At 47.2% G+C, this 26,868-nt stretch overlaps 1 protein-coding gene across 1 annotated transcript; it reads left to right on the top strand.

Moving 5' to 3' along the window:
- Positions 1–2,611: 2,611 nt before the first annotated feature.
- OVOL2 (ovo like zinc finger 2) lies at positions 2,612–14,782 on the top strand. Its single transcript, XM_065401992.1, has 4 exons — positions 2,612–2,711; positions 5,602–5,801; positions 9,875–10,064; positions 14,472–14,782. Exons 1-4 carry the CDS (start codon positions 2,612–2,614, stop codon positions 14,780–14,782), a joined length of 801 nt encoding a protein of 266 aa, XP_065258064.1.
- Positions 14,783–26,868: the final 12,086 nt, after the last annotated feature.

Genomic DNA, 26,868 nt, shown 5'->3' with positions numbered 1-26,868 from the left:
TTAGTGAGGAAGGATGGGGATAGATTTCCAGTGTTGTTTAATAAGGGTTTAACGAAATAGTTTTTAGTCAAGTTGGTTGAACAATGCAAAAGGAGGGGAGAATTGCAAATAAAAAAAAAAAAGCAAAGTAAATTCCTTTTGTGGGTTTTGAAAAGGAATTGTTTTTATTTATTTTGGTTTTGTGAACATTTTTATTGAAATCTTGATGTTTAATTTTTTTTTAATGTCTCTCTCTCCTCTAATTTCTTTTTCCATTTTGCCACTAAAAAAGGGAGGATGGAAGAAGGGGAAAAAAGAGGAGAATGAAGGGGGAAAAAATGAAAAAACAGTAAACCAAAAACAACCACATTTTTCGTTTTCCAATGGTGTAGATAAAAAGGAAAACTTGGAAGAAAATCATGAACATTTCCGATTTGGGTAAAAAGGCCAGTTTTGATTCCTTTTTTATTGTTCCTTGGAAAAAGTTCTGCTGACTCTAGTTTTTCGCAGGAAAGCTCTGGGGGGCTTTATTTTTGTCCTGTCCCCAGCAGACTGTCAGCGATTATCAACTCCCAATCATCAAACAAAGGCTGAAGGTGTAAAAGAAAAGCCTGTTGACACACCAAGTTAGACACTACAAGGCGAGACTCCTGCAATTGACTCAAATGGGGCCAAACTCCAATTGGGGGCCAGGACTCCAGCCAGACTCTCCCACAGCACAGCGGGACACGGGGATCGGCCAAGTGGGGGTTTAAAAGCCTTTAACAATGAGATCACTTCACAGTTGAGCCGTGGTGAGAATAGCTCGGTTCTTCCCCTGCTCAGGAGGGCAAAGTGGGCGCAGTTTGCCTTGTTTTGCGTTGCTCGTTTGGAACCTAGAGAGGTTTGAACCTGGACCCACTGATCTCAGTGGAAAAGCTCCCACTCACTTCAACGGGGCAGGATTAGACCCCAATAGGACTCCAATTTCAAACGTGTAACAAAAATAAACCGTTCTCCCTTCAGCCTGGAGAGGAGTCGCTTTGGGATGAATTCCCACCCTACTCCATGTTAATGTGCCATGCCCAGCGCACGTGGCCCAGGTCTAGTCACCCTGCTGATGTGAAACTGGAACGAATGCAGAATTGTTAATCATTCCCTGGGCTTGATTATCATCTGCAATCTCCCTTCCTCCAGGGCTCATCAGCAAGTGTCCCAGGAAAGCCCGGGCATTTAGGAGAACCAGGCCCGCAGAACGGATTCCTGGTAGTCCCCATGGCTTCCCTGTTCGTATTCAAGGCTTGGTCCAAAGCCCACTGAGGTCCAGAGGAAGGCCCCCATTTTGGAGCAGGCCTTCAGTGAATTGCTTTGCTTTAAGAGAGCCCTGCAACGTGGAAGTCTCACCCCGCCCTACAACGGGTAAAAACATTGCTGAGAGGGGGCTGCACTCATGCTTATGGGAAATGGTTGCCCTAAATCTCTCTTGCTGTTTTAACTTGCTTGGGAGTCGTTTGATTCTTCCTATATAGGAGACCTTACCCCTTCTTTGGTCCCAGCCCCAGCCACCGCACTGCCCAAAAGGCCTGGCCAGGGAAGCAAAGTTGGGAGAACTTTCCCTAAATCCGTTAAGAGGCTTCCTCCACCGGTAGGAAAACCGTTGCATTTCCCCGCCTGTTCAAGCGGCCTGGGCGCTGCAAGACTCTCAGGTTTCCACCAGGTAAAAAAAAAAAAAGGAGGTGTCGGCTTTGCAAGCAGGGTCCCACCCCTCTCCGTTGCTGGAAGGCATCTCCATCACCGCGCTCGGGGAGCCAGACAGCTGAAGATCGGTGCACGCCTGCAAAGCAGACACACAAACACACACGCACACACACACACAGCAAAAATGCCCGGAGCTGCTCGGCTGCGCGCACAGGTCAGACGCCTGGAACGGCCGGTGTGTTGTTCCCACACGAGCGTGTGCCTGTGCAAAAAGACACGTGTGTGTGTGTGAGAGAGAGACGATTGCCTCTGCACCAGGCTCCCGGGACTCTGGCGCGCGCCCGGGTCGCCCTGCACACTCACAATGGGTGTCGCTGCTGCAGCAGCGCTTGGTAGGGAGCCCGCAAATCCAGCGCCCAATAAAGCAAAGCCTATTGTGTTGGGGACTGATAAACTGATCAAACAAGCAAAGCCCCCGGGAAAGCCGGCGTGGCCGGCAGCCTGCTGGGGGGGGGGGGGGGGGGGCTCTACCTGGCTGTGGGGGATGGGGGAAGTTAAGGGGGGGGGGCAAGGAGAACATGGTGGATCCCCCCCCCTCCCCAGACGTTGAATTCTTTTGCAAACATTCATGCCTAAGGAGGAAGGGCTGGAACAAAGCGGAGCCGCTCCAACCGGTCGGACAGGTAAGGAGGCTTGTTGACACCGTTATGTTTGCAGCACGCATGCTCCTCGCCGAGTTTCCTGGTGCATTTTTCTATTCCACCTTAGGAAACTTTTCCCCCCCTCTTTTGGGTGCGTGCGGGCTCCGCTCCCCGCTCCGGGACCCCCTGCCGGCGCCGGGGGTGCGGGCCGCCCTGGAGCTGCAGCGGCCCGGCTCGGCGCGCCCAGGGCTGGGGGGCAGCAGGAGGACCCGCAATCGGGGGAGGAAGGGGGGAGCCCGGCGCCCGCCCGCACCATGCCCAGAGCCTTCCTGGTGAAGAGGCGAAGCCCGCAGCCGGCCAGCCGCAGCTGGGATGAGCTGCCGGACGAGGAGCGAGCGGACACCTACATCCCAGGTACGGGGCAGCCGAGCCGCGGGGCCCTGCGCTCCCACGCCGGGCGGCGGGGGCCAGCCAAGCGCGGCGCTTTGGGGGGCGGCTGGCACCGGGGGGGGGGGGGGAATTGGGGGCAGCGGCGCCGGCGGGCTAGGTAGGGCGGTCACCTGCCTGCGACAGAACCGCTCACTGCCCAGCAGGGGGAGGGGAGACAGACTGACACCCCACTCCCCGAAATAGATAGGGGCGCAGCGGGAAGGCGGCGCTCCCCGGGGGGAGGGGGGCGGGTGCAGTTTTTGCAAGAGTTTGGGAAGGGAGGGCGAAGATGTTCAGCGAGAACAGACGGGGGGTGGGGGGTGGGGTGGTCGTCGCACGTGATAGTACATCGCAGCTGGGACACAGAAATGGAGACGTGGGGTGTGGGGGGGCTGTGGGGCTGGCTGTATGTGGGTGTGGGGGGCTGGGGTATGTATGTGGGGGGGGCTGGCTGTGTGTGGCGGATGGGGTGTGTATGTGGGGGGCTGTGGGGCTGGCTGTATGTGGGGGTGGGGGCTGGGGGGGTGGGGAGTGGGGGGGTTGGGGTGTGTATGTGGGTGGGGGGGCTGTGGGGCTGGGTGTATGTGTGTGTGTGTGGGAGTGTGGGGCTGGATGTGGGGGGATCGGGGTGTGGGGGGATGTGTCCCCCCTTGATCCTAGCTGATGCCCGGGGACCTTCCCCCAACTGTGCTTGATCCAGACCCCCTCCCCCCGAGTGACTCCCAGTCCCGCTGGCCTCTGGGCCTGATCCAAAAGGCCCCCGAAGCCAAGGGGGGCTTTCCCTTGACACCCCCGGGATCGGGCCCTAGTGCCCGGGGCAGCGCCCCCCGAACAGCCCGAGGCTGCTGCCCTCGGAGCCGGCTGCTGAGCGCACGGGGCGGGGCGCCGGGCTCCTGCCGCCTCCCCCTGCACGGGTATAACGGGAAGGAGGAAGCCCCGGCCGGTCCCGGCTGGGCTGTTTGAACTTTGGGACCATTAAGTGTTTGAGTTTCCGATTGCCCTGTTCGCCGCCCCGCCCCGCCCGCTGCTCAAACAGCGCTGCCCGCCGGCCTCCCCCGCACCCTGCCACCTGTGCCCTGCCTGGCACCACCTGCCCCCTGCCTGCCCCATGCCTGCCTGGTACCCCCCACCACATGTGCCCTGCCTGGCACCACCCTCTGCCTGCCCCCTGCCTGGCACCCCCCACCACCTGTGCCCTGCCTGGCACCACCCCCTGCCTGCCCCCTGCCTGGTACCCCCCACCACCTGTGCCCTGCCTGGCACCACCCCCTGCCTGCCCCCTGCCTGGTACCCCCCACCACCTGTGCCCTGCCTGGCACCACCTGCCCCCTGCCTGCCTGGCATCCCCCACCACCTGTGCCCTGCCTGGCACCACCCCCTGCCTGCCCCCTGCCTGCCTGGCATCCCCCACCACCTGTGCCCTGCCTGGCACTGCCCCCTGCCTGCCTGGCATCCCCCACCACCTGTGCCCTGCCTGGCACCACCTGCCCCCTGCCTGCCTGGCATCCCCCACAACCTGTGCCCTGCCTGGCACCACCCCCTGCCTGCCCCCTGCCTGGCACCCCCCACCACCTGTGCCCTGCCTGGCACCGCCCCCTGCCTGCCTGGCATCCCCCACAACCTGTGCCCTGCATGGCACCACCCCCTGCCTGCCCCCTGCCTGGCACCCCCCACCACCTGTGCCCTGCCTGGCACCACCCCCTGCCTGCCTGGCATCCCCCTGCCCCCTGCCTGGTGCCTGCCCCCTGCCTGCCTGGAACCCCCCACCACCTGTGCTCTGCCTGGTACCTCCCACCTCCTGCTCCCTGCCTGCCTGGCCCCCCCTCACAACCTGTGCCCTGCCTGGCACCACCCCCTGCCTGCCCCCTGCCAGGCACCCCCCGCCACCTGTGCCCTGCCTGGCACCCCCACCACCTGCCTGGCACCACCCCCTGCCTGCCTGGCACCACCACCTGCCCCCTGCCTGCCTGGCACCCCCCACCACCTGTGCCCTGCCTGGCACCACCCCCTGCCTGGCACCCCTCACCCCCTACCCCCTGCCTGGCACCACCCCTGCCTGCCCTCTGCCTACCTGGCACCCCCCACTGCCTGCCCCCTGCCTGGCACCCCACCACCACCTGCCCCTGCGTAGCACCCTGCCTGCCTGTTACCACCCCCGCCACCTGTGCCCTGCCTGCCTGGCATCCCCTGCCACCTGTGCCCTGCCTGCCTGGCACCCCCCCGCCATCTGCACCCTGCCTGCCAGCCTGGAGCCACCTGTGCCCTACCAGCCTTGCACCCCACCACCTGTCCCCTGCCAGCTTGCCCCTGGATAGTACCCTGCCTGCTCACCAGCCTGACACCCCTCCCCCCCACCTGCGCCCTGCCTGCCAGTCTGGCATGCCTCCCCCTGCCTGCCTGGTCGCCCCTGGGCAGTGTCTGCCCTCTTCCTGCCCCTTGCCAGCCTGCCCACCCACCTCTGGACAGTGCCCTGCCTTCCTGCCCCTTGCCACCCTGGCACCCCACCACCACCTGCGTCCTCTGGCAGCGCCCTCCAGCAGCGCTCTGCCCCCTGCCTATCTGCTCTCTGCGTGCCTGCCCCCTGCCTGTCTGTCCCTGGACAGCACCCTGCCAGCCTGCGCCCTCCGGCAGCACCCTGCCAGCCTGTCCCTGGGCAGCACCCTCCCACTCTGCTCCCCCGACCCTCTTCTGGGAAGGGCCAGAGCCCAGCCTGCCCCTGACAGCACTGCAGCTGCCATCTGCACCCTGCTGCTGCTGCCCCTCCCCTGGCCACTATTACTCCTCTTGCAGGAGCTCTGAATCCGGGCCACTCCCTTTCCCCTGCAGCAAGCGTCTCTCCCTTTCCCAGTAACCCCCCTTCTCTGCCTTGCCCCAGGAGGGATAAGCTGCGTGCTGCTGAACTACCGCATTGAAGACAGCTGCAGCTTGGAGAGCAATGGCAGCAGCGCCACCAGCACCAGGGAGGCTGAGCGGAGTGATCCCCCGACTCCTCAGCCAGCAGCCGAGATCGGGAACGCAGAGGGGACCCTTTTGGACTTGGCCATGAAGCGCCCAGTGGTCAGATCGAAAATCAAGGTACAGCACCAGCCTCCCATAATCTGCCCACCTGGCGCACAACCAGCCCGGTGACCGTCAACCGGGGAACACAGGCCCAGACCACCCAAGGTATTTAGGCACCTGACTCCTATTGGAGTTAGACGCCTACATACCTTGGAGGATCTGGGCCACACCACCTGCCACACTGGGGCCTACTCACAGGCATAGTTTGACTTCTATATTTGGGGGGGAAACTTGAGTCAGGCCAATGGGGCTGCGAGTGGGGGAGCAATGCAGTTTGGAGGGGGCAAAGACCCTCTGCCCCCTCCCAAAACTATACCCAAGAGCTTTCTTTCAGTTAAATAAATACAAAGCTATGGAAATACCCGCCCTCAAAAACCGTGGATGAGATTCGCAAGGCAGACGAGGGGATTTAGTCACTCACCGTGTGTTGAAATTCATGCATTGTCTGTTAACTAACTACTTGGAAAAATTCACTCTCCGTGTGTGTTTCTTGCGTGTACACACACGCACATATTTGGAGCCTGACTGAGTGGAGTCAAAAACCAGCTGATTGTAATGGAGATTTTAGCAGAAATGGCAAGACAGAAAAAGGGCAGTTGACTGCGTGTTTTTCCCCGGTGTAAAAGAAAAAGTAGCCCGATCAGAGCAAATGAGTTCAGCCTCACTACGGAAGCTTCATTCAAAATTTTGCAACTGGCTTATTATCTTTTCCATGAGCCAGTTTCTGCTAGCATTGCTTTGCTCCTGATGAGGAGGAGGAGGATCAGGCAAAATAGCCAGCGCTTCAGGAAAACCATTCTCTGCCTCTTCATTGTTATTTATTATTTGTATTATGGTTAAATACAAAATAGCTTTGTGCTGCTGTAGGCCCTGATCCTGCCATGATCTCTGTGTAGGTAAAGCCTCGTGTTTGTACTGAGCTGATTGCGGGATCTAGGCCACATATGGCCAGGAAGAAAAGAATCCGCTGGGAATTTGGGGTTATTTTTGGTTCAAACTGTGGAATTTCTACGAGGATTTATTTTGCTCACTAGTTTACTGATGACCCTTATATTTTAATCCCCGATATTGTTAACGCCACAGAGAAATATGTATCATCTTATTAACCGAGTTTCTGCAGAACACCCCCGAGCTTTCTAGAAACACCACTAAATGCACTGCAGGTTCTCAGGAGTCTGCTAAAGTCCCTTTTTGCTCTCCCTGCTAAACTCACCTTTCACCCTGTGTTTTAGGGTACGTCTGCATTGTGATAAGAGACCCGGGGCACAGAGGGGCTGGCATGAGTCAGCTGACTTGGGCTTCTGGGGCTAGACAATTCCAATATAGACATTCCAGCTCGGGCTGGAGCCTGGGCTCTGGGATGCTCACATGGGGTCTTAGGTTCCAGCCCCATCCTGAATGTCTACACTGCAGTTTTATAACCCTGCCTCCCAAGCCCCAGGAGCCTGAGTCAGCTGACCCAGGCCAGCTGCTGGTCTTTTATTGCAATGGAGATATATCCTTAATGGACAGCGTGGCTATCAAATTAATGTTTAACTATTAGCATAATCAAAACATTGAGCTTCCCCCATAAAGGACGTTCTTCCAAATAGCTGAACCACCAGCATCGGGTCCAGCCACTTCAGATAATCACATTAGCTCGACCTTTCTTGTATTAGAATGAGGAATGAAAACATTAACTCATAATAACACTTTCAAGTTAATTAACAGGCAAGTGAGATAAACTGGGGACGACTCTATTGTTTCAGTCTCTGCAGAGTCAACACATGGCATGCTGGCTTACTTTGTAAGGATTATCTTCACAACCAAAACCTCTAGAAACTTTTTGGTAAACAAATCTTCTGTTCCATCAGACACAGCAAAAGGAAGTCCTTACAGATACACTGAAATCTTGTTTACACGAGAAAGCTGCATTGATTTCACTAAAGGTGTGATTCTAAACCGATTTAAGCCTTGTCTATACGGGGAAGTTTTTTCGGTGTAAACTAAGGTGTTAATTCAAATACCCTCATAATCCTCTGTGTAGATGCTCTTATTCCAGTATAAGGGTGGCTTTTTTGTGTGTTTGTTTTAGTATGTTGCTTGGAAGGGATTTAAGCTAAACTGAAAATAACCCGTAGCAGAGTGGCTACGTGTGTCTATCTAGGGCAGTGGCTCTCAACCTTTCCAGGCTACTGTACCCCTTTCAGCAATCTGATTTGTCTTGCGTACCCCCAGGTTTCACCTCACTTAATCAGACATAAAAATACAGAAGCACACTATTAGTGAAAAATTGCTTTCTTTCTCATTTTTACCATATAATTGTAAAATAGATCAATTGGAATGTTTAATATTGTACTTACATTTCAGTGTATAGTATATAGAATGAAAGTTTAGTTTGTACTGACTGCTCGTACTTTTTATGCAGCCTGTTGTAAAACTAGGCAAATATCTAGATGAGTTGGTTACCTCCTGGAAGACCTCTGCGTACCCCCCAGAGGTACACGTACCCCTGGTTGAAAACCACTGATCTAGAAGGTTCTACCTCTCTAACTGGTAAAACTTTCCTGTGACGATGAGGCCTTAGTTAGACAGGCATAACTCTCTCATGGAGACAAGGACCAAGGTCCTGATCCAGCAAAATCCCTAAGTATGAGGAGTCCCATTGAAGCTAATGGGTTACTCATAGGCTTACAGTAAAGCATGTGCTGAAGTGCTTGGCTGGATTAGGGCATAAATCTTTGGAATGTTTTCATTTTTTCTCATGACCGCATGTTTCTATTATCCCGGTTTATGACTCATGGGACAGGTTCCCTTTCGTCCTGTGGAAAAACCCGCAGGGACTCTGAGATTGCTCCTTGTCCGTTGAATTGGGCTACGGATTTTGCCCCATAAGCTGCGGAACACCTCAGATCTGTGTGGAGTCTGTGGTCCGTGCCTTAGGTTGTATAACGCCTGGACAATTCCTTGTGACGGTGGAGGGAGTCATCCTCATTTCTCAATGTCCAACCCAATGTCGTGCTAGCTGTTTCTCTTCCAACACAAACAACCCACATTTACATGGCAGTAAGGAAGCTGGTATCCATGCCTCACTAACTGACATACTACAAATCCCAAATAAGATTGTTTCACATGCTTTAGAAATCCTGTTCTCTTCCATTCAGTCAGTCCTCTCTCATATAAGTTTGAACAAGAGTTCGAAATTCACCCTTAACTCTGACCCCCCCACACATGAGCTTACCTTTTCAGCTCATTTTATTAAATAAATCCAGAGGCTCACAAAATGTTTGAGGCCGTTTCTGCAGAACTCTCCACTCCGAGCAATTAAATTCTTATCTATGTCAAATCCTGAGCTGGTGTAAATTGGTGTCGCTCCACTGACTTAAATGGAGAGAAGTCGATTGACACCCGCTGAAGATCTTGCCCAGATCCATATGGAATAATCTACACCCAAATCTATGTTATTAAGATGCAATTCCACTAACTGTAATAACCCACAGACTCAAATCACTACAGCTCCTTTAGGGGGACTTTAGCGTTCTTAGCGTTCTTTTTAAAAATAGTGCTAAAAAACAAACCCTCAGGCACAATATGTGTTAGTAAATATGGTCTAAAGGGCAGAATTAGGCGCACCATCAATGGAAGCTGGGCACCTGGCCGTCCTTTGTGCCTTTGAAAATCAGGCCCTGGATACAGTTGGGCAGGTAATTCAGGGTATTGTGAAATGGCACTCTATTTTCAGATCCAGGTTGTGACACGGATTATGGGGGCACGGGGAGGGGACATGTAATGCAGGGACTTTATGGCATGTTTCTGTCGGATGCAATGGATCTCTGGCCCTAATGTTTTAGGAGACGAAAGCCCTGATAATGCAGGGAGGTCGGTGTGAGGAATGTGGGTGCAAGGGGTCAGCTTCGCGCAGCTCACTGCAAGTGAAAGCTAAGGCCTCAGACAATAAAAGCCGATTTCTCGTTTGTGATACTATTCAGTTTCTCCTGTGTTGTTACCGTGAGGATTTTTTCACTGTGCAGAGAGAGAATCCCCCTGTTCTTTGCTCTTGCCTGTCAACCCAGAATCGGATCGAACCATGTTTTATTTCCATCCGTTAGTTCACGACTGGTACCTGCGACGGTGCGGCGCTGCACAATTGTGAGCTGTGTGGCAAAGGCTTTCGCTTGCAGAGGATGCTCAACCGTCACGTGAAGTGTCACAGCCAAGTAAAGAGACATCTATGCACCTTCTGTGGCAAAGGTTTCAATGACACCTTTGATCTGAAGAGACACGTAAGGACCCATACAGGTGAGAGCAGCTGGGAGAAGGTTCTGCAGCCCGACCGCGTGGTGTTCCTTTTTTAAAACTAAAGTGCTCTACCCCCTACAGGCAACAGAAAGCAGTGTTTTGGTGAATAGTCAAAGGGTGAACCACAGAATAGGATTTTATATTCAGTACAACCTCAGATAACTACGGTTTGGTTTGGTTACATCCTACTCTGCCTCCCCTCCAGACTGGCTGGTTTGAGGGAAGCCAGACAGCAAATCTGACTTCTCCTAGCCCTGAGCACAGATGCCCCACAGAGCCAGCTGTGGCAGAATCACGCTGCTTTGGGCTTCACAGAAATTGCATCCATTAAATGAAGGGCTTGTGCGGCTCTGTGTGGAGACATTTCAGGTACAAAAGGCTGTGTGGACATTGTTGTTCCAGGTTAGCTTCACTCAGTTAGGAACAGGATTACGCTAAACCAAAATAAGCCGCTGTCAAACTGGAATAAGAGTGTTTACACAAGGGTTTGCACCAATTTAAGTAAACCGGTGCGAGTATGAATGCAGAGGGAGCCTAAATTGGTATAACCCCTTATGTGGACACTCTTGTAAGAGTGGCAGATAACTGAATTAAGCCAAATAAATATGGATTGATTGATTTTTAAAAGTGTCCACTAGAAAGTTGCCCTGGTTTCACTAAATCAATCTAGTTACACCAGTGCAATTTCTGAGGGACCCCTAGACTCCAACCTCACCACTGCAGACATTCTTGGGCAAGCTGGCTATCCTATAAAATAGGGGTCACTAAACCAGCAGGTGTTTAGCCTGTGCTGCAGGATTTGGACACCCAGTGACTGCTGGACAAGCTCCCTGATTTCTCTCAGTTTCAGTACTAGACAGGACCTTAGGGATGCTACGGTGCAACCTTGATTAACCTTTTTGTTTATGGTATCCCCAAGCACAGTCATTAGCCAGGTACCCCACTGCACATCCAGGTGCAATAACTGTGTAGGCAAACCCGGCATTTATGGCTTAGCAGTCGCTCCCACACAGCCACTGACTAACGTACTGAGAAAACGTTGGCCAAGATATGCGACTTTCTATTTGAAAAGCATTGTGGGATCTTCAATTTGTGCATGGAAAGCTGTTGGAGACAAACAGCAGGGAACAGCAGAGACACACCGTCAAGTTCAATTTGGCCCAGAGTTTAGATTTTGTAAAAACAAACTTTTATTAAAGACAAAAAAAAAAAAAAAAGCTAAGACCAGCAGACACATTTCCATATATAGTATAGTGTGACGTTTCCGTGAAACGATTGTTCCTTGCAGTGTTTGCAACCAAAACTTTGCAGCTCTCTGATAGTGCATGAGAATATGAAAGTGAAACTGATTAGTCATCTTCCATTGCCTGAGCTGAATTCAATGTAAAAAGTAACCAGCATAAATTCTTTCCGTTTAATCAAAGGTATTATTTGTAAAAGAGGTACATTTTGTTTGTTCTAGATATGATTTGAAACTTGACTGTTTTCCCTGAATTCCAACTTGATTTGATGGGAATTGTGAAGAATTCCCACCCCGGAGCGCTGTAGCTATGCTGGTCTCACCCCCACTGTAAAGGCGGCTAGGTTGATGAAAGAATCTGTTGACCTAGCTACTGTCGCTTGGGGAGATGGATTATCTACTGCAGTGGAAAAACCCCTTGTGTCACTGTAGGAAGAATAAGAGCATAAATGTGTTAGTCTCTAAGGCGCCACAAGGACTCCTGTTCTTTTTGCGGATACAGACTAACACGGCTGCTACTCTGAAACCTGTAGGAAGAATCTACGCTATGGCGCTACAGTGGCATAGCTGTGGTACCATAGCTGTACTGGTAGAGCACCTGTAGTGTAGACGTGACCTAACTACTAGTGTGATTGGGACAAACATTTCAACACTACTAGAAAAATATGTGATTGAGAATCTCCCTCCTCCAGCCTCAAATTAGCTGGATGTTTCTGCTAAAATGATCCAGTAGTTGAGTCATCAACAATGGAGGTGTACATTAGCACAATTTGATTACAAAGTTACCATCCGTTTATATGAATGGGGGAATTTTACTCCTCTTTTTCTTTTGGTTCTATCTGCCTGCAGCAGCAAAGCCCCGAGCTTACAAACTGTTTTGCACAGGTGTATAAATTAGGGCTGTCAAGCGATTAAAAATATTAATCGTGATTAATCGCGCTGTTAAACAATAATAGAATACCATTTATTTACATATTTTTGGATGTTTTCTACATTTTCAAATATACTGATTTCAATGACAACACAGAATACAAAGTGTACAGTGCTCACTTAATATTTATTTTTGATTACAAGTATTTGCACTGTAAAAAAACAAAAGAAATCGTATTTTTCAAGTCACCTAATACAAGTACTGTAGTGCAATCTCTTTATCATGAAAGTTGAACTTACAAATGTAGAATTATGTACAAAAAAACTTGCATTCAAAAAATAAAACAAGGTAAAATTTTGGAGCCTGCAAGTCCATTCAGTCTTACTTCTTGTTCAGCCAATGGCTCAGACAAACAAGTTTGTTTACATTTGCAGGAGATAATGCTACCCGCTTCTTGTTTACAATGTCACCTGAAAGTGAGAACAGGTGTTCTCATGGCACTGTTGTAGCCGCGTCGCAAGCTATTTACGTGCCAGATGCGCTAAAAATTCACATGTCCCTTCATGCTTCAACCACCATTCCAGAAGATACGCATCCATGCTGATGAAGCAGTGCGGACTGACACATGTTCATTTTCATTATCTGAGTCAGATGCCACCAGCAGAAGGATGATTTTCTTTTTTGGTGGTTCAGGTTCTGTAGTTTCCGCATTGGAGTGTTGCTCTTTAAAGACTTCTGAAAGCATGCTCCACACCTCGTCCCTCTCAGATTTTGGAAGGCACTTCAGATTCTTAAACCTTGGGTTGAGTGCTGTAGCTATCTTTAGAAATCTCACATTGGTACCGTCTTTGCGTTTTGTGAAATCTGCAATGAAAGTGTTCTTAAAATGAACAACATGTGCTGGGTCATCATCCGAGACTGCTATAACAGGAAATATAAGGCAGAATGCGGGTAAAACAGAGCAGGGGACATACAATTCTTCCCCAAGGCGTTCAGTCAGAAATTTAATTAATGCTTATTTTTTTAATGAGCATCATCAGCATGGAAGCATGTCCTGTGGAATGGTGGCCGAAGCATGAAGGGGCAAACGAATGTTCAGCATATCTGGCACGTAAATACCTTGCAATGCCGGCTACAAAAGTGCCATGCGAATGCCTGTTCTCACTTTCTGGTGACATTGTAAATAAGAAGTGGGCAGCAGCATCTCCTGTAAATGTAAACAAACTTGTTTCTCTTAGTGATTGGCTGTACAAGAAAAGTAGGACTGAGTGGACTTGTAGGCTCTGAAGTTTTACATTGTTTTGTTTTTGAGTGCAGTCACGTAACAAAAAAAATCTACATTTGTAAATTTCACTTTCACGACAAAGAGATTGCACTACAGTACTTGTATGAGGTGAATTGAAAAATACAGTTTCTTTTGTTTATCATTTTTACAGTGCAAATATTTATGAGCAAAAATAATATACACTTTGATTTCAATTACAAAACAGAATAAAATATATATGCAAATGTAGACAGACATCCAAAATATTTAATAAATTTCAATTGGTATTCTATTATTTAACAGTGCAATTAACTACAATTAATCGCAATTAATTTTTTTAATCACGATTAATTTTTTTGAGTTAATCGCGTGAGTTAACTGCCATTAGTCGACAGCCCTAGTATAAATATTAGAAGGATCACAATGTCTAAACACAAAATTGCACCAGTTTATCTAAGGTTGGAAATGGACCAAAATAGCTCAAAACTCGTGAGCTAAGGTCCCGAAAATCATGAGATTGGCTTAAAAATCAAGAGGGTTTTTTTTTTTTTTTAAGTTAGTGTTTTTTATTTGCCCTCTGGGTTTTGAGTCTTTGGAGGAAAACATTTTCAGCTTTTTCTCAGCATCCACAAGGACTGGAAACATAGGGTGAAACCCTGGCCCCATCAAAGTCAGTATCATGAGAGTTGGCAACACCGTATAATTTAGGACACTGATTCAAGAAAACCTCCGTGTTCAGCTTAAACATGTGCCTAAGTCTCATTGAAACGCTTTTGTGCTTTCCTGAAACAGGGTATTAGGTGCCTAATATGAATTTAAGGCGCCTCGCTTGAGGCACCCACTTCAGAAAATCTTATCCTAAGAAAGTGTAAATATTTATTTAGATTGTACGTGGTTTGGGGCAGGGACTGTCTACTAATCAGTGTTTGTAGCCTAGCGCAATGGAGCGTTTTTCTTGGTTGGTCCTAAGTGTTATTGCAATAAATGTGATTCATCATAATTAATAATAAACAATGTCGTCTGGCCTTATAGGAATTCGTCCTTACAAATGTGAGATCTGCAACAAGGCATTTACCCAGCGATGTTCTCTGGAATCCCACCTTAAAAAGATCCACGGGGTGCAGCAGCAATATGCGTACAAACAGCGGCGCGATAAACTTTACGTCTGCGAAGATTGCGGCTACACGGGCCCAACGCAAGAGGACTTGTATCTGCATGTCAATAACGCTCACCCCGGGAGTGCTTTCCTCAAGAAAACCTCTAAAAAGCTGGCAGCAGTCTTACAGAATAAACTGACATCTGTCCTGCAGAGGAACCCGGAAGATGATGAGGAAGACGAGTAACGCAGTGGATTACAGCGGTCACATGCAATGAAGTTTACATGTCGGGTATTTTTTCAAACAGCTTTGAAAGGTATCCGTGTAATAGCAGGCATCTTGTCCTTTTGGTGGTGACAGGCTGTGGATGTTACAGCCTCAACGTGAAAGAAATGTTCTCAGCTTAATGCAAATACAAGGCTTTTTTAATCGTGAGAATAAAAGGGAAAATTTTGGAGCCAGCATCGCCTGTGGATAGAGCCCTGCACTGGTACTCGGGAGACTCCACGTCAGTTCCCAGCTCTGCCACTGGCCTGCTGTGTAACCTTGGGCAAGTCACTTAACAATTCCATGATTCCGTTTTCCCAACTGTGTAATGGAGATAATGACACTGATCAGCTTTGTAAGGTGCTTTGAAATCTTTGCGTGAAAAGTGCTAGATAAGAGCTAGGTATCCTTAATATTATTCCCAGATGCGAATCTACAGTAAAATGAAGTTAAGGATGAGAGTATGTATCATAAGGTAAGAAATGCACAGTAATACACTCAAACAACCTTAACTCTGCCCTGTAGTGAAACCATGCAGAAATAGGGTGACCAGACATCCCGATAAAATTGGGACCGTCCCGATTTTTAGGTGTTTGTCCCGTGTCCTGACCGATCTTTGGTCGGGACGCAATTTGTCCCAATATTTTGCTCCGCCAGCAGCACTCGGCTTTTTTTTTTTTTTTTGCTCTGCCGGCGGACCCCCCCCCCGTGTCCCGATATTTTCTTCCTCTCATCTGGTCACCCTATGCAGAAACCATGTGATTATGATTAAGGTTGTTAGGATTTGTAATCCCAGGTTAGAAAAAAATAAATTTTAAAGATGTTAGATTTTTTTTCATATCATTCTCTCCCCCCGCCCTCCCGCCCCCCCCCCCCCCCCCCGGCATGATTCCAGGGCAGAGTTAAGTTTTTTGGGTGCCTTGACTGTGCATTTCTTACCTTAACATGTTTGGATTTCTTTTGAGTGTAACCTTAACTCTGAATTGCCTGGTTTTTTAATGCTTAGTTCTGAGATCTCTATCACATCCCTGTAGCGGTTGTTTAATTACTGAGGCATCTTTTCAACCTTAACTCCATCTTAATATATATTTTTTGTCTGGAAATTTCCCTAGTTCTAAAAAATTTTCATAGATGAACACTAAATAAGAAACCCAAAGGGAATGCTACCAGATATTTCGAAGGACTTGAAGATACACAGCACCAACCTTCAATCATTTTAAAAAAAATTAAACTTCCAAGGGTGGATTCGCTGGGATACCAAAGCAATGCGAAGCAGCCAGAGGGCACTAGCCAGTTCACCTAGTTTTAGAACTACATTGCATCGCCAGAGCGGCACAAATCAACCAAAGCTTACTGGTGAATCTGGCCCTTAGTTTGCCACTGACCTATTGGTTTAGAAGGCTGCGTTAGTGAGACCACCACTCTGCTGTGTGGCGGGAGCAGGGAGAGAAAGACCCCAGGCCCGGAGTCCCAATGTCTCTGCTTTCTCTTTGCTCCCTCTCTGGTTCCTTTGGCGGTGCTGGCCCAGTGTTCAATGGAGCCAAGCAGCAGTGCCATTGGGCAGCCTTACAAACACTGATGCCCAAACAAGTGTGCAGCCGCCGAATGGAACCTTTGAAGAGCAATGCCAGTTGGGCCAAGCCATCCATCAGTGAGAACTCCTGGCACATGTGTCCAGTCTGCCTTGGTACCACTGAGTCATTACAGCCAATTGTACGCTTGCTTGCAAATTAGCTGGCCAGGAAGGGTGGCGATTGGTGCTCTACTCTGCTAAGATCACTCAGGACGGAGAAAAGACTCATGCCAACACTAATTTCTTAAAGGACCCAGTTTGACTGCATAAACCAATGAATGAATTTACTTGTAAATTATCCAAAAACTCATTCTGTACTCAGGGAGTGAGTGCTGGACATTTGGGGAGGACACACTCTTATTTTGTATATAAAATAGAGGTTGCATCCCAGCTTTAATGCAAAATGGAACTCAGCCTGAAGTACGGAACTGAACTCATCAGCACCTCCATGGTTAATATATGAAAATGATGTCAGATTCTGGTTGTGTCTGTAAACTAAATTTTCTTTGGTTGCCTCAGTCCTTATACAGACATCTGCGAGGGCTTTGGGAGGGAGGGGGAAAGCTTTTGGGTGTTCTTAAGCATTTCTTAATGAAGCAACTATTTTATGCAACAAGACTGAGGGTGCTTGGGGCCTTGAAAGAATCTTAATAAAGTGAAGCTTTGATGTAACGAATAAGAAACTTACTGTCCTATGTAACAGGAAAGGTTGCGAGGGATACTTTCATAAACAGAATTCCAAGTACAAAGTGTCTAGATGAATGACAGAATATTCACTCAGTGACATTTTGGCTGCAGATTATATTTTGACTCTTAGTTATTCCCTGGTCATGACTGTCTTATGCTTCAGAGATGAAAGCCGGCTTGAGTTCTTAGCTAGGGCAAGGACTGGCACGAAACAGCATCCAAAATAAAGATTATTCTTTTCTAGTAAGGTTTGCCTCTCTGCAAGTGCACTGATATGTGAGATCGGATAGTGTAAGATCGTAAAGTTTAGGTTTGATCACGTGGGTTAGCAAAATAAAGGTGGATAATTGTATTTAATTCTGGTTTTTTTAACTGTAGAAATTTTAGGCCAAAATATACTTGACATACCTGTAGTCCAGGAAATAATGTAATTTATTTGGTGGCGAATAAACAGTTCTATATGGCAAGGGCTAACACCATTCTTCCCTGACAACTTTATTAAACAGAAAAACAAAACAACTAAGGATATTTCCTGACAAACTTACTTCTTCAACCCTAACTCTGTCCTAAGTAGCAGGAATGTAAAAGAAAAAAGGCCCGAAGAGAACAGCGTCGCTTGAAATGACAAACTTTAGAAAGCCAGGGAATTCTAAAGTGGGGTTACCTATAAAAGTCCTTCCAGGGCATGTTTTTCTCCTCTCACCACACTGCATTTAATCCCCCCAACAGCTACAGTTCAGAGCCAGAGTACAGCAGCTTTATCACATGGGTTGCCCAGAAAGAGTGAACTGGGGATAAGGCATCAGCTGTACTCCAGGGGACCCAGAGGACTGGGTAGTGTTTGATACCCGTTTTGAAATGTTTGAGCTTGTTTTACTTGATGCTCAGGAGGAGGCAATGGTAATGGCAGGGTGTGATGGGGTGTTCATCCCACACTAGCCTAGGAGGGGCAGATCAACCGACTAGGCCACAGCTGAGGGGAATTAGGTGGCCCAAGTAATCCCCTGAAAGATGACCGAGCCCAGCTGCGAAGGAACAGGCGGGGCTAGGATAATGCCAGGAAGCTGGCAGTGGAAAGGGGCTGCAGCGAGGGAACCTGCAGTCACCCTCTGGCTGTTAGGGTGAGAAACCTAAGGAAAGGATGTAGGAAAAGACTCAGGGAAACAGCAGGAAAGGTTAAGATAGTGCAGACCTTGGCTGCTGATTAGATGGTCCCTGGTCTGGAAGTAGGAGTAGAGGGTGGGCCTACGTTCCCCTACCAGCCACCGGGGCAGTGCCACCAGCTGGGCAGTGAATAAGAAGATTGCTGGAGACAGTTTCTGTGGAAAGACTTTGATACCCCAGAAGGGGGAAACCATTGTGACCTGGCGGGAGGGCCAAGCCAAGAAGGGAGAGCACTTGGAGTCTCAAGGAGAGCGGCACGCAACAAGTGGCAGAAGGGGGCATTGGACCTGCAAAGAGCTGATCCCCAGAGCAACCAGGAGGATGTGCCCTAGCAGTGAGTAGGACCCCACGACACAGGGTTGAAATCAGAATGCTGCCTTGTCCCAGCTGTGCTCAGAGCTCTTTGGAGGGGCATCACCTAGGAGCCCTAGTCATGGACCAGAACCCCCCTGTGCTGAACAAAAAGAACTTAGAAGCTAGGTATATGCAGCTGTGGGGAAGGGATTCCTGGGAGCCCTTGGCCATTTTGTTCTAGTCTTTCCCTGCTTTTCGCAACAGGGGGTGATTTTCCCTCTTCCCCTGGGAGTGATCCCTCCTCACAGCACTCTCCAATGGGAGGAGGAAGCCTTCAGTAGCGGTGAGTGTCAAACTTCATCCTCCCCATTCAGGGACTGTTTTCCCCTCGCTCTCCAGCAGGGGGTGCTGCATTCCCCCTCCACCCAGGCTTGCCAACTGTCTTCTATGCCATGTGATGTATTCATCTCTTAGCGAGAACCCTGTGAAGCTCCTTTGAGAAGGCCCGCAGGTGCCACAAACTCATCAAGTCTCCCCTTTTCTGTTGAAATGCTTAAGGTCCATGCAGACAGTCTCTAGAATCAATTCAACTGGCAGAATGGGGATATATGTACCATGGTCTCCTCCCACCTTAGGAAATTAATTACAATATATTGCACCGCCCTTTGCAGCTACTGCTGTTATTTTTTTTTACATTTGACTGGGGTTTGTATGTACCTGGTAGTGAGTTTAATGTATTTCCTCTGGAAATAGGAAGCACATCCAAACGTTATACGATAACTTAAAAAACAAACCAAAAAACCCCTCAAGATGAGCATTCCGCTCTTCAAAACGGATGGAGATGAGCAACTACATCATTAGTGCATGTCACAGGTCAATTGTAAGGTAACTTTCTCTAGGCTTAGAGTAATTGCTTAAATGTGCACTATAACCTCAATGTCTTGCTAGACGCCTTTGAAAATGCCAGTCCTTAAACTCTACTGGTCTAGCTAAGGCAGTACAGCTCGCTGTGTGGATGTTGTTATTGGTATAAAACTTTGCTATAGCTATTCTTGCATGGGAAGAGGAATAAGTTATATCGGTAGATGGCATCTTTATATTGGTATAACCACATCCATGCTAGGGTTGTACTGGTATAAGTATTTTACTAATGGAAAAAAGTGACCAATATAGTTGTGGTGTTTAAAAAATAAAATAAAATTAAAAAAATCCTGTGTAGGCCAGGCCTAAGTGGCTAGAGCTTGAAAAGTCCTGAATAACCTTTCCTGCCACCCTACTGACCACTTTGGTGTAGTGCTGGTCATGTGCCTTTTAACTTCAGTGGTGCAGCATCAGATCCTAAATATGGCGTTAGAAACTGTCTTAAGAATGGCCATACTGGGTCAGACCAAAGGTCCAGCTTGCCCAGTATCCTGTCTTCTGACAGTGGCCAATGCCAGGTGCCACAGAGGGAATGAACAGAACAGGCAATCATCAAGTGATCCATCCCGTCACCCATTCCCAGTTTCTGGCAAACAGAGGATAGGGACACCATCCCTGTCCATCCTGGCTAATAGCCATTGATGGACCTATCCTCCATGAACTTATCTAGTCCTTTTTTGACCCCTGTTATAGTCTTGGCCTTCTCAACATCCTCTGGCAAGGAGTTCCACAGGTTGACTGTGCATGGTGTGAAAAAATACTTCCTTTTGTTTGTTTTAAATCTGGTGCCTATTAATTTCATTTGGTGACCTCTAGTTCTTGTTATGAGAAGGAGTAAATAACACTTTCTTATTTACTTTCTCCACACCAATCATGATTTTGTAGACCTCTATCATATCCCCCTCTTTTCCAAGCTGAAAAGTCCCAGTCTTATTAATCTCTCCTCGTATGGCAACCGTTCCATACCCCTAATCATTTTTGTTGCCTTTTTCTGAACCTTTTCCAATTCCAATATATCTTTTTTGAGATGGGATGACCACATCTGCACGCAGTATTCAAGATGTGGGCATACCATGGATTTATATAGAGGTAATATGATATTTTCTGTCTTATTCTCTATCCCTTTCTTAATGATTCCCAACATTCTGTTTGCTTTTTTGACTACTGCTGCACATTGAGTGGATGTTTTCAGAGACCTATCCACAATGACTCCAAGATCTCTTTCATGACTGGTAACAGCTAATTTAGACCCCATCATTTTATATATATCTTTGGGATTATGTTTTCCAATGTGCATTACTTTGCATTTATCAACATTGAATTTCATCTGCCATTTTGTTGCCCAGTCACCCAGTTTTGTGAGGTCCTTTTCTAGCTCTTCGCAGTCTGCCTGGGACTTAATTATCTTGAGTAGTTTTGTATCATCTGCAAATTTTGCCACCTCACTGTTTATCCCTTTTTCCAGATCATTTATGAATATGTTGAATAGGACTGGTCCCAGTCCAGACCCCTGAGGGACACCACTATTTACCTCTCTCCTTTCTGAAAACTGACGATTTATTCCTACCCTTTGTTTCCTGTCTTTTAACCAGTTACCAATCCATGAGAGAACCTTCCATCTTATCCCATGACAACTTACTTTGCATAAGAGCCTTTGTTGAGGGACCTTGTCAAAGGCTTACTGAAAATCTAAGTACACTATATCCACTGGATCCCCCTTGTCCACATGCTTGTTGACCCCCCTCAAAGAATTCTAGTAGACTGGTGAGGCATGATTTCCCTTTACAAAAACCATGTTGACTGTTGCCCAACAAATTATGTTCATCTATGTGTACGACAATGTTGTTCTTTACTATAGTTTCAATCAGTTTGCTTGGTACTGAAGTCAGGCTTACCGGCCTCTAATTGCCGGGATCAACCTCTGGAGCCCTTTTTAAAAATTGGCGTCACATTAGCTATCATCCAGTCATTTGGTACAGATGCTGGTTTAAATGATCGGCTACAGACTACAGTTAGTAGTTCTACAATTTCACATTTGAATTCCTTCAGAACTCTTGGGTGAATACCATCTGGTCCTGGTGACTTATTACTGTTTAGTTTATCAATTGAGAGGCAGAATCACCTCTCCTCTTTAAACAGAAGGTGTTTTAGTAAATAAAATCAACTGCAGCCAGATGCAAACAGGCTTCCCACAGCCTGTACCAGCTTTGCCTCCTTTGGGCCACCTCCAGAGTGGAACTCCATACTGCATGCAGACATCTAGCGGCTGTGTCATAGCCTATATTCAACAATTTCAGCATTCTAATGTTGTGCATCTGTTTTTGGAACTCTCTGCGCTCTTTCCTATTAGCCATTCTCCTGACTTTTGCTGCATCTGTAACAGAGATGATCCAACCTGACTGCAGCTTAGCGCCTGCGGCTTGCTCTCATTTCCTAGTTTAGATGTTCTTCTGTTGTGCCATCCCTTTGCTATATACAGGTTCACCCTTCCACAAAATATTGCCCATCAAGTAATGCACTTGAAACCACCCACCTAAACACTGCAATTCTGACTTGTGGAACATCCCTGCATAACAGGTAGAATTACTGTGGCAGCCCTGACTGGGCATCTGGTCAGCCATCTAAATAGAGCTTTTAGGCCTGGCCTGAATGTTAATGTCACATTCTGGGGTGCAGTCCAGAGGGGTTGTATCATTGCCTGTCCTGTAATCCTAAGTGCCTCAAAAGGATCTGCTGCTGTGGTGCTCTTGTCTAGATGCTCCCAGCCAGCATACAAGTCTGGTCTGAGTGCCTGGGTTAGCTCTAATTCAGCATTTCTGATTCCAGCAGCCAGCTTGTTACCCCTGGCCCCACTCTGGTTACACTTGGTAAGATGACCCCAACACGCCACCAGTCCTGAATTTCCCATGTTGTCTGCCCTCCCGTAGAACACTCAGAGCACCAGTAACATTTGTTTGCTCTTTTAAAGAGACAAAAGCACATTACAGCTTACTGACTTAGCTGGGGCAAATGCTCCCTTCCCTTCAAGCACAGCTCGGAGTTGGTGTATCGTAAAAATAAAACAAAAAAAATAACACAATGACATAGGTTTTGACACCAAATAGAAGGAAGAAAGTTAGAAAGGGTCACAAACAAAAGTAAAAATACACATTCTAATGGCTAAGACCTAACTTAACAAGCTACAGTGTTTGTTCAAGGTTCTTCCCCGTCTTCCAATCCCAGAGACTTTGACCCCCTTGGTCGAAGGAACTCCTCTTTCTTCACTTACCAGAGTTCTGTTCCCTTGTCTGTCCAGTGATGGGTGCCAACATGGCTTCTCCGTACATCTTCCCAAACTTACTGTTTTGTCCCCTGACTCAGGCTGACCTCCTGGAGTTCTTCCCTTCCTGTGAACTTCCCATCCCCCTGCTGATTTGTATGTAAAAAGGACCTTTATTGTTCGTGGTCACATCTTGCTTAGCAGATATACTTTTATAATACAGTAATATTGTATACAATCAGTTGTTTGAATTACTTAACACGGGATCTAAACCTCAAATGATTACAGTCCAGATAAGGTTTCTCTTTCTTGCTGGAATGCAGATGTCAAGCTATCTTCTCCCCCTCTTGACAGCTTTGTTACCTTTTATGTCATTAGACCTTTGTTGTCTCTGCCTGACAAGCAAATACACAGTCCTTTGTTTAGGGCACACTGGACTTATGCCCTGCTTGCCCAACACATTTTAAGAAAATAATTCTAGCACATATTCATAATTCTTTGTACACACCCTCTACGTGCATCATGCAAGAACGTTAACTATCAGTGAGTTATTGGTTTACAAATATCTTATGAGACACCATTTAGGTATAGCTCATGACACGTGTTAGGTGCAGTGAGTATGACAGGCCTGAGAAGAGCTGCTGACACAAAGTAGTGAACCACAAATGCGCATCTGGGTCACAGTTGTCCTTTTAGTTAGGAAGCTACTTAACTCTTACGTAAACACACAATTCACAGGCAAGATGTGAACAAGGAAGTGTCATAATAGCTGATTTGGAGTTTCACTACATTGTTTTCCACACTGCTGCGTGCTCTGTAGGAACTGCAAATTCAAATCTGGCTTTCTATCTACAGCTAGAAGCTTATCCAACTTGCCTGAATAAACAATCTCTGTGGATAGAAAGTCCATGCTTCAATAAGAAGAATATAGCACTATGAATATACTGCTGCCCCATTTCGGCAGGATGGCAATAGTGAAATGCTGAAGGCAATTAGAGAAACTACACAAAACAGAAAACCCAGTGATAAAGGGGGATTTCAACTATCCCCCTATTGACTGATACATGTCACCTCAGGAGAGGAAGCAGAGATAAAATTTCTATGCACCATTTAAATGACTGCTTCTTGGAGCAGCTAGTTATAGAACCCACCAAGGGAGAGGCAATTCCTAATCTAGTTCTAAGCGGAGCCCAGGATCCGTAGCGCCCCGCAAATACGCGGACATCCGCTTTATAGCTGCAGATGCAGATACCATGTTTGTGGACCGCGGATGGATGCGGATCCAAATTTTATATCTAGAGCCCTGCAAATCTGCGGATCTCTGCTTTATATCCAGGGGCCATGTTTACAGATCACATGCAGAGACAAATTTTGTATCTGCACAGGGCTCTAAGGATCTGGTCCAAGAAGTGAATATAGCTGAACCACTTGGTGATAGTGCCCATAATTAAATTTAATGTCCTTGTAAAGGCGGAAGGGAATACCAAAGAAATCCACCACAGTAGCATTTAACTTCAAAAAGGGGAATTACACAAAAACGAGGAAGCTAATTAAGCAGAAATTAAAAGGAACAGTGACAAGTGTGAAATGCTTGCATGGAAACACCATAATAGAGGCCCAAATTAAATACCCCCCCCCCCCAAAACCCAACAATCCCCCGAACAAACAGTAAGAGGTCCAAAAATATGCCACCACGGCTATACAGGAAAGTAAAAGAGGTCATTAGAGGCAAAAGGCATCCTTTACAAATTGGAAGTGAAGTCCTATTGAGGAAACTAGAAAGAAAAACTCTGGCAAGTCAAGTATAAAAGTCAGGACAAAAGAATTTGAAGAGCAACTGGCAACACATAAAAACAGCAAATTTTTTTTTTAAAGTACATCAGAAGCAAGAAGCCTGCCAAACAGTCAGTGGGGCTACTGGACAATCAAAGTGCTAAAGGAGCACTCAGGGAAGACAATGCTGTTGCACAGCACCTAAACCGCAGAGGATGTGAGGGAAATTCCCACACTTGAGCCATTCTTTTTAGGTGACAAATCTGAGGAACGGTCCCGGGGCGCTGAGAGCCATTGAATCAAACTATAAACCCTGGATATGATGAAAACCACTTCAAACCAGGGGGGTGCAGCAACACCCGTAGTTCCAGCACCTATGAACTGTCCCAGATTGAGGTGTCATTAAAGGTGGTTTTGGAACAAACTGATAAATTAAATAGTAGTAAGTCACCAGGACCAGATGGGATTGACCCAAAAGTTCTGAAGGAACTCAAACATGAAATTGCAAAACTACTACCTGTGGTATGTAATCCATTGTTTAAATCAGCCTCTATACCAGATGCCTGGAGGACAGGTAACGTAAAACTGATTTTAAAAAAAGGCTCTAGAGGTGATCTTGGCACTTACTGAAGTTAGTCTTAACAGCCTGTACTAGGCACAGTGGTTGAAACTATAGTAAAGAACAGAATTATCATACACCTATATGAACAGGGCTTTTGTAAAGGAAAATCATGCCTCATCAATCTATTAGAATTCTTTAATGGCGTCAACAAGAGTGATCTAGTTGACATTGCGTACTAGGACTTTCAGAACACCTTTGACAAGATCCCACACCAAAATCTCTTAAGCAAAGTAAGCAGTCATGGGATAAGAAGGAAGGTCCTCTCATGGATCAGTAACTGGTAACAAGATAAGGGGATGGATCACTTGATAATTGACCTGTTCATTTGCTCTGAAGTGTCTGGCATTGGTCAGTGTTGGAAGACAGGATATTGGGCTACAATTCAGGGGTTCTCAAACTTCATTGTACTGCGACCCCCTTCTGACAACAAAAATTACTACAAGACCCCAGGAGTTGGGACTGAAGCCTAAGCCCACCTAAGCCCCACTGCCCCGGGCGGGTGGGGGGGCCCAAAGCCGAATCCCAAGGGCTTCAGTCTCAGGCAGGGGGCCTATCACTTGAAGCCCTCGGGCTTTGGCCCTGGGCGTTGCGTTTCAGCTTCAGCCTGAACAGGGTCGTGACCCATTTTGGGGTCCTGACCCACAGTTTGAGAACCGTTGAGCTATACGAGTCTGACCCAGCATGGCCCTTCTTCTGTTCAAAAGCAAACCTGTTCAGTCCTTTTCAGGTACTGTCTGGTTGGTAGTCTTTAAAATTATGGATCAGCTGTTCTTAAATATGTAATCCTGAGTGATGACAAGAAAAGCTCAAGTGTATGATTCAAAGGAATGAAACAAATAGGAAAAGTTGACACATTCACAAAGCAACACCACCTAAGAAGAAATGCTCAGTGTTTATTCAACATTTACAACACTATCTTGTTATCATCTCTTCTTACAAACTCGTTTTTATGAAATGAGTCTCAAATGTGACTCCTGTATTTTAGGACTAATTATTAATCGATAAACTTGTTATTTAGTCAACTTAACATAGTCAACAGGAAGCAAGATACCTTTGTAGTCCGTGAAGGATATGGTTGCCGTTTTTACTTGTTTATTTAAGAACTAGCATCAGCGTTCAGTTCTTAAATCTTCAGTTCTTAAATTTCAAAATCACAAAATAAGATTTCTGAAAAATATACTGTCATCAATATACATCCCAAGGTTCTGATCCTGCAATTAGTTCTGCATGGGTGGGCCCCCTTAATCTATGCATCACCCCAGTGAAATCAGCGGAGCTGTGTTGGCACAAGAGTCTTTGCATGGAACTTATTGCCCAATTGGGGCCTAAGGTACAAAGCCTCCGTTTCATTCTCACTTTGCTTTATGTGAGAGACCCAGCTTTGTACTGATGCAGAGAAACCTGTACGAGAGTGAGTCCACTCTTGTTAGAGCAACCTCTTGTCTTAGGGGGCTCTTACGGGTAGTCTTCAGCTATGCCAATTACATTTCTGCTCCTCTTCTGGGGGCCACTTCTGCTAAAGCAACCAATTTGTCTTAACATCCTGAGTGATTGCTTAATGCAGGTTTAGTTAGTCTTAGCACTTGCAGTTTTTCTGGCTTCAAAGGGACACTGTCAACATAATGTTGTAAACAGATGAGAGATTAGCAAGAGCTGAAATGTTTAAAATCCAGTCTACTTGTCACTACTTATGCTCTTTATTGTTTGCATTTCACTCAGCTCTGACAATGCAAGTTTTGCTTTGGTTCAGAGTCAATTTCACTTTCATGTTC

The sequence above is a fragment of the Emys orbicularis genome, chromosome 3 (assembly GCF_028017835.1).
Source record: "Emys orbicularis isolate rEmyOrb1 chromosome 3, rEmyOrb1.hap1, whole genome shotgun sequence".
NCBI classification, from domain to species: Eukaryota; Metazoa; Chordata; order Testudines; family Emydidae; genus Emys; species Emys orbicularis.
Note: the sequence above shows the minus strand (reverse complement) of the source record. Positions and strands in the feature narration are given on the sequence as shown.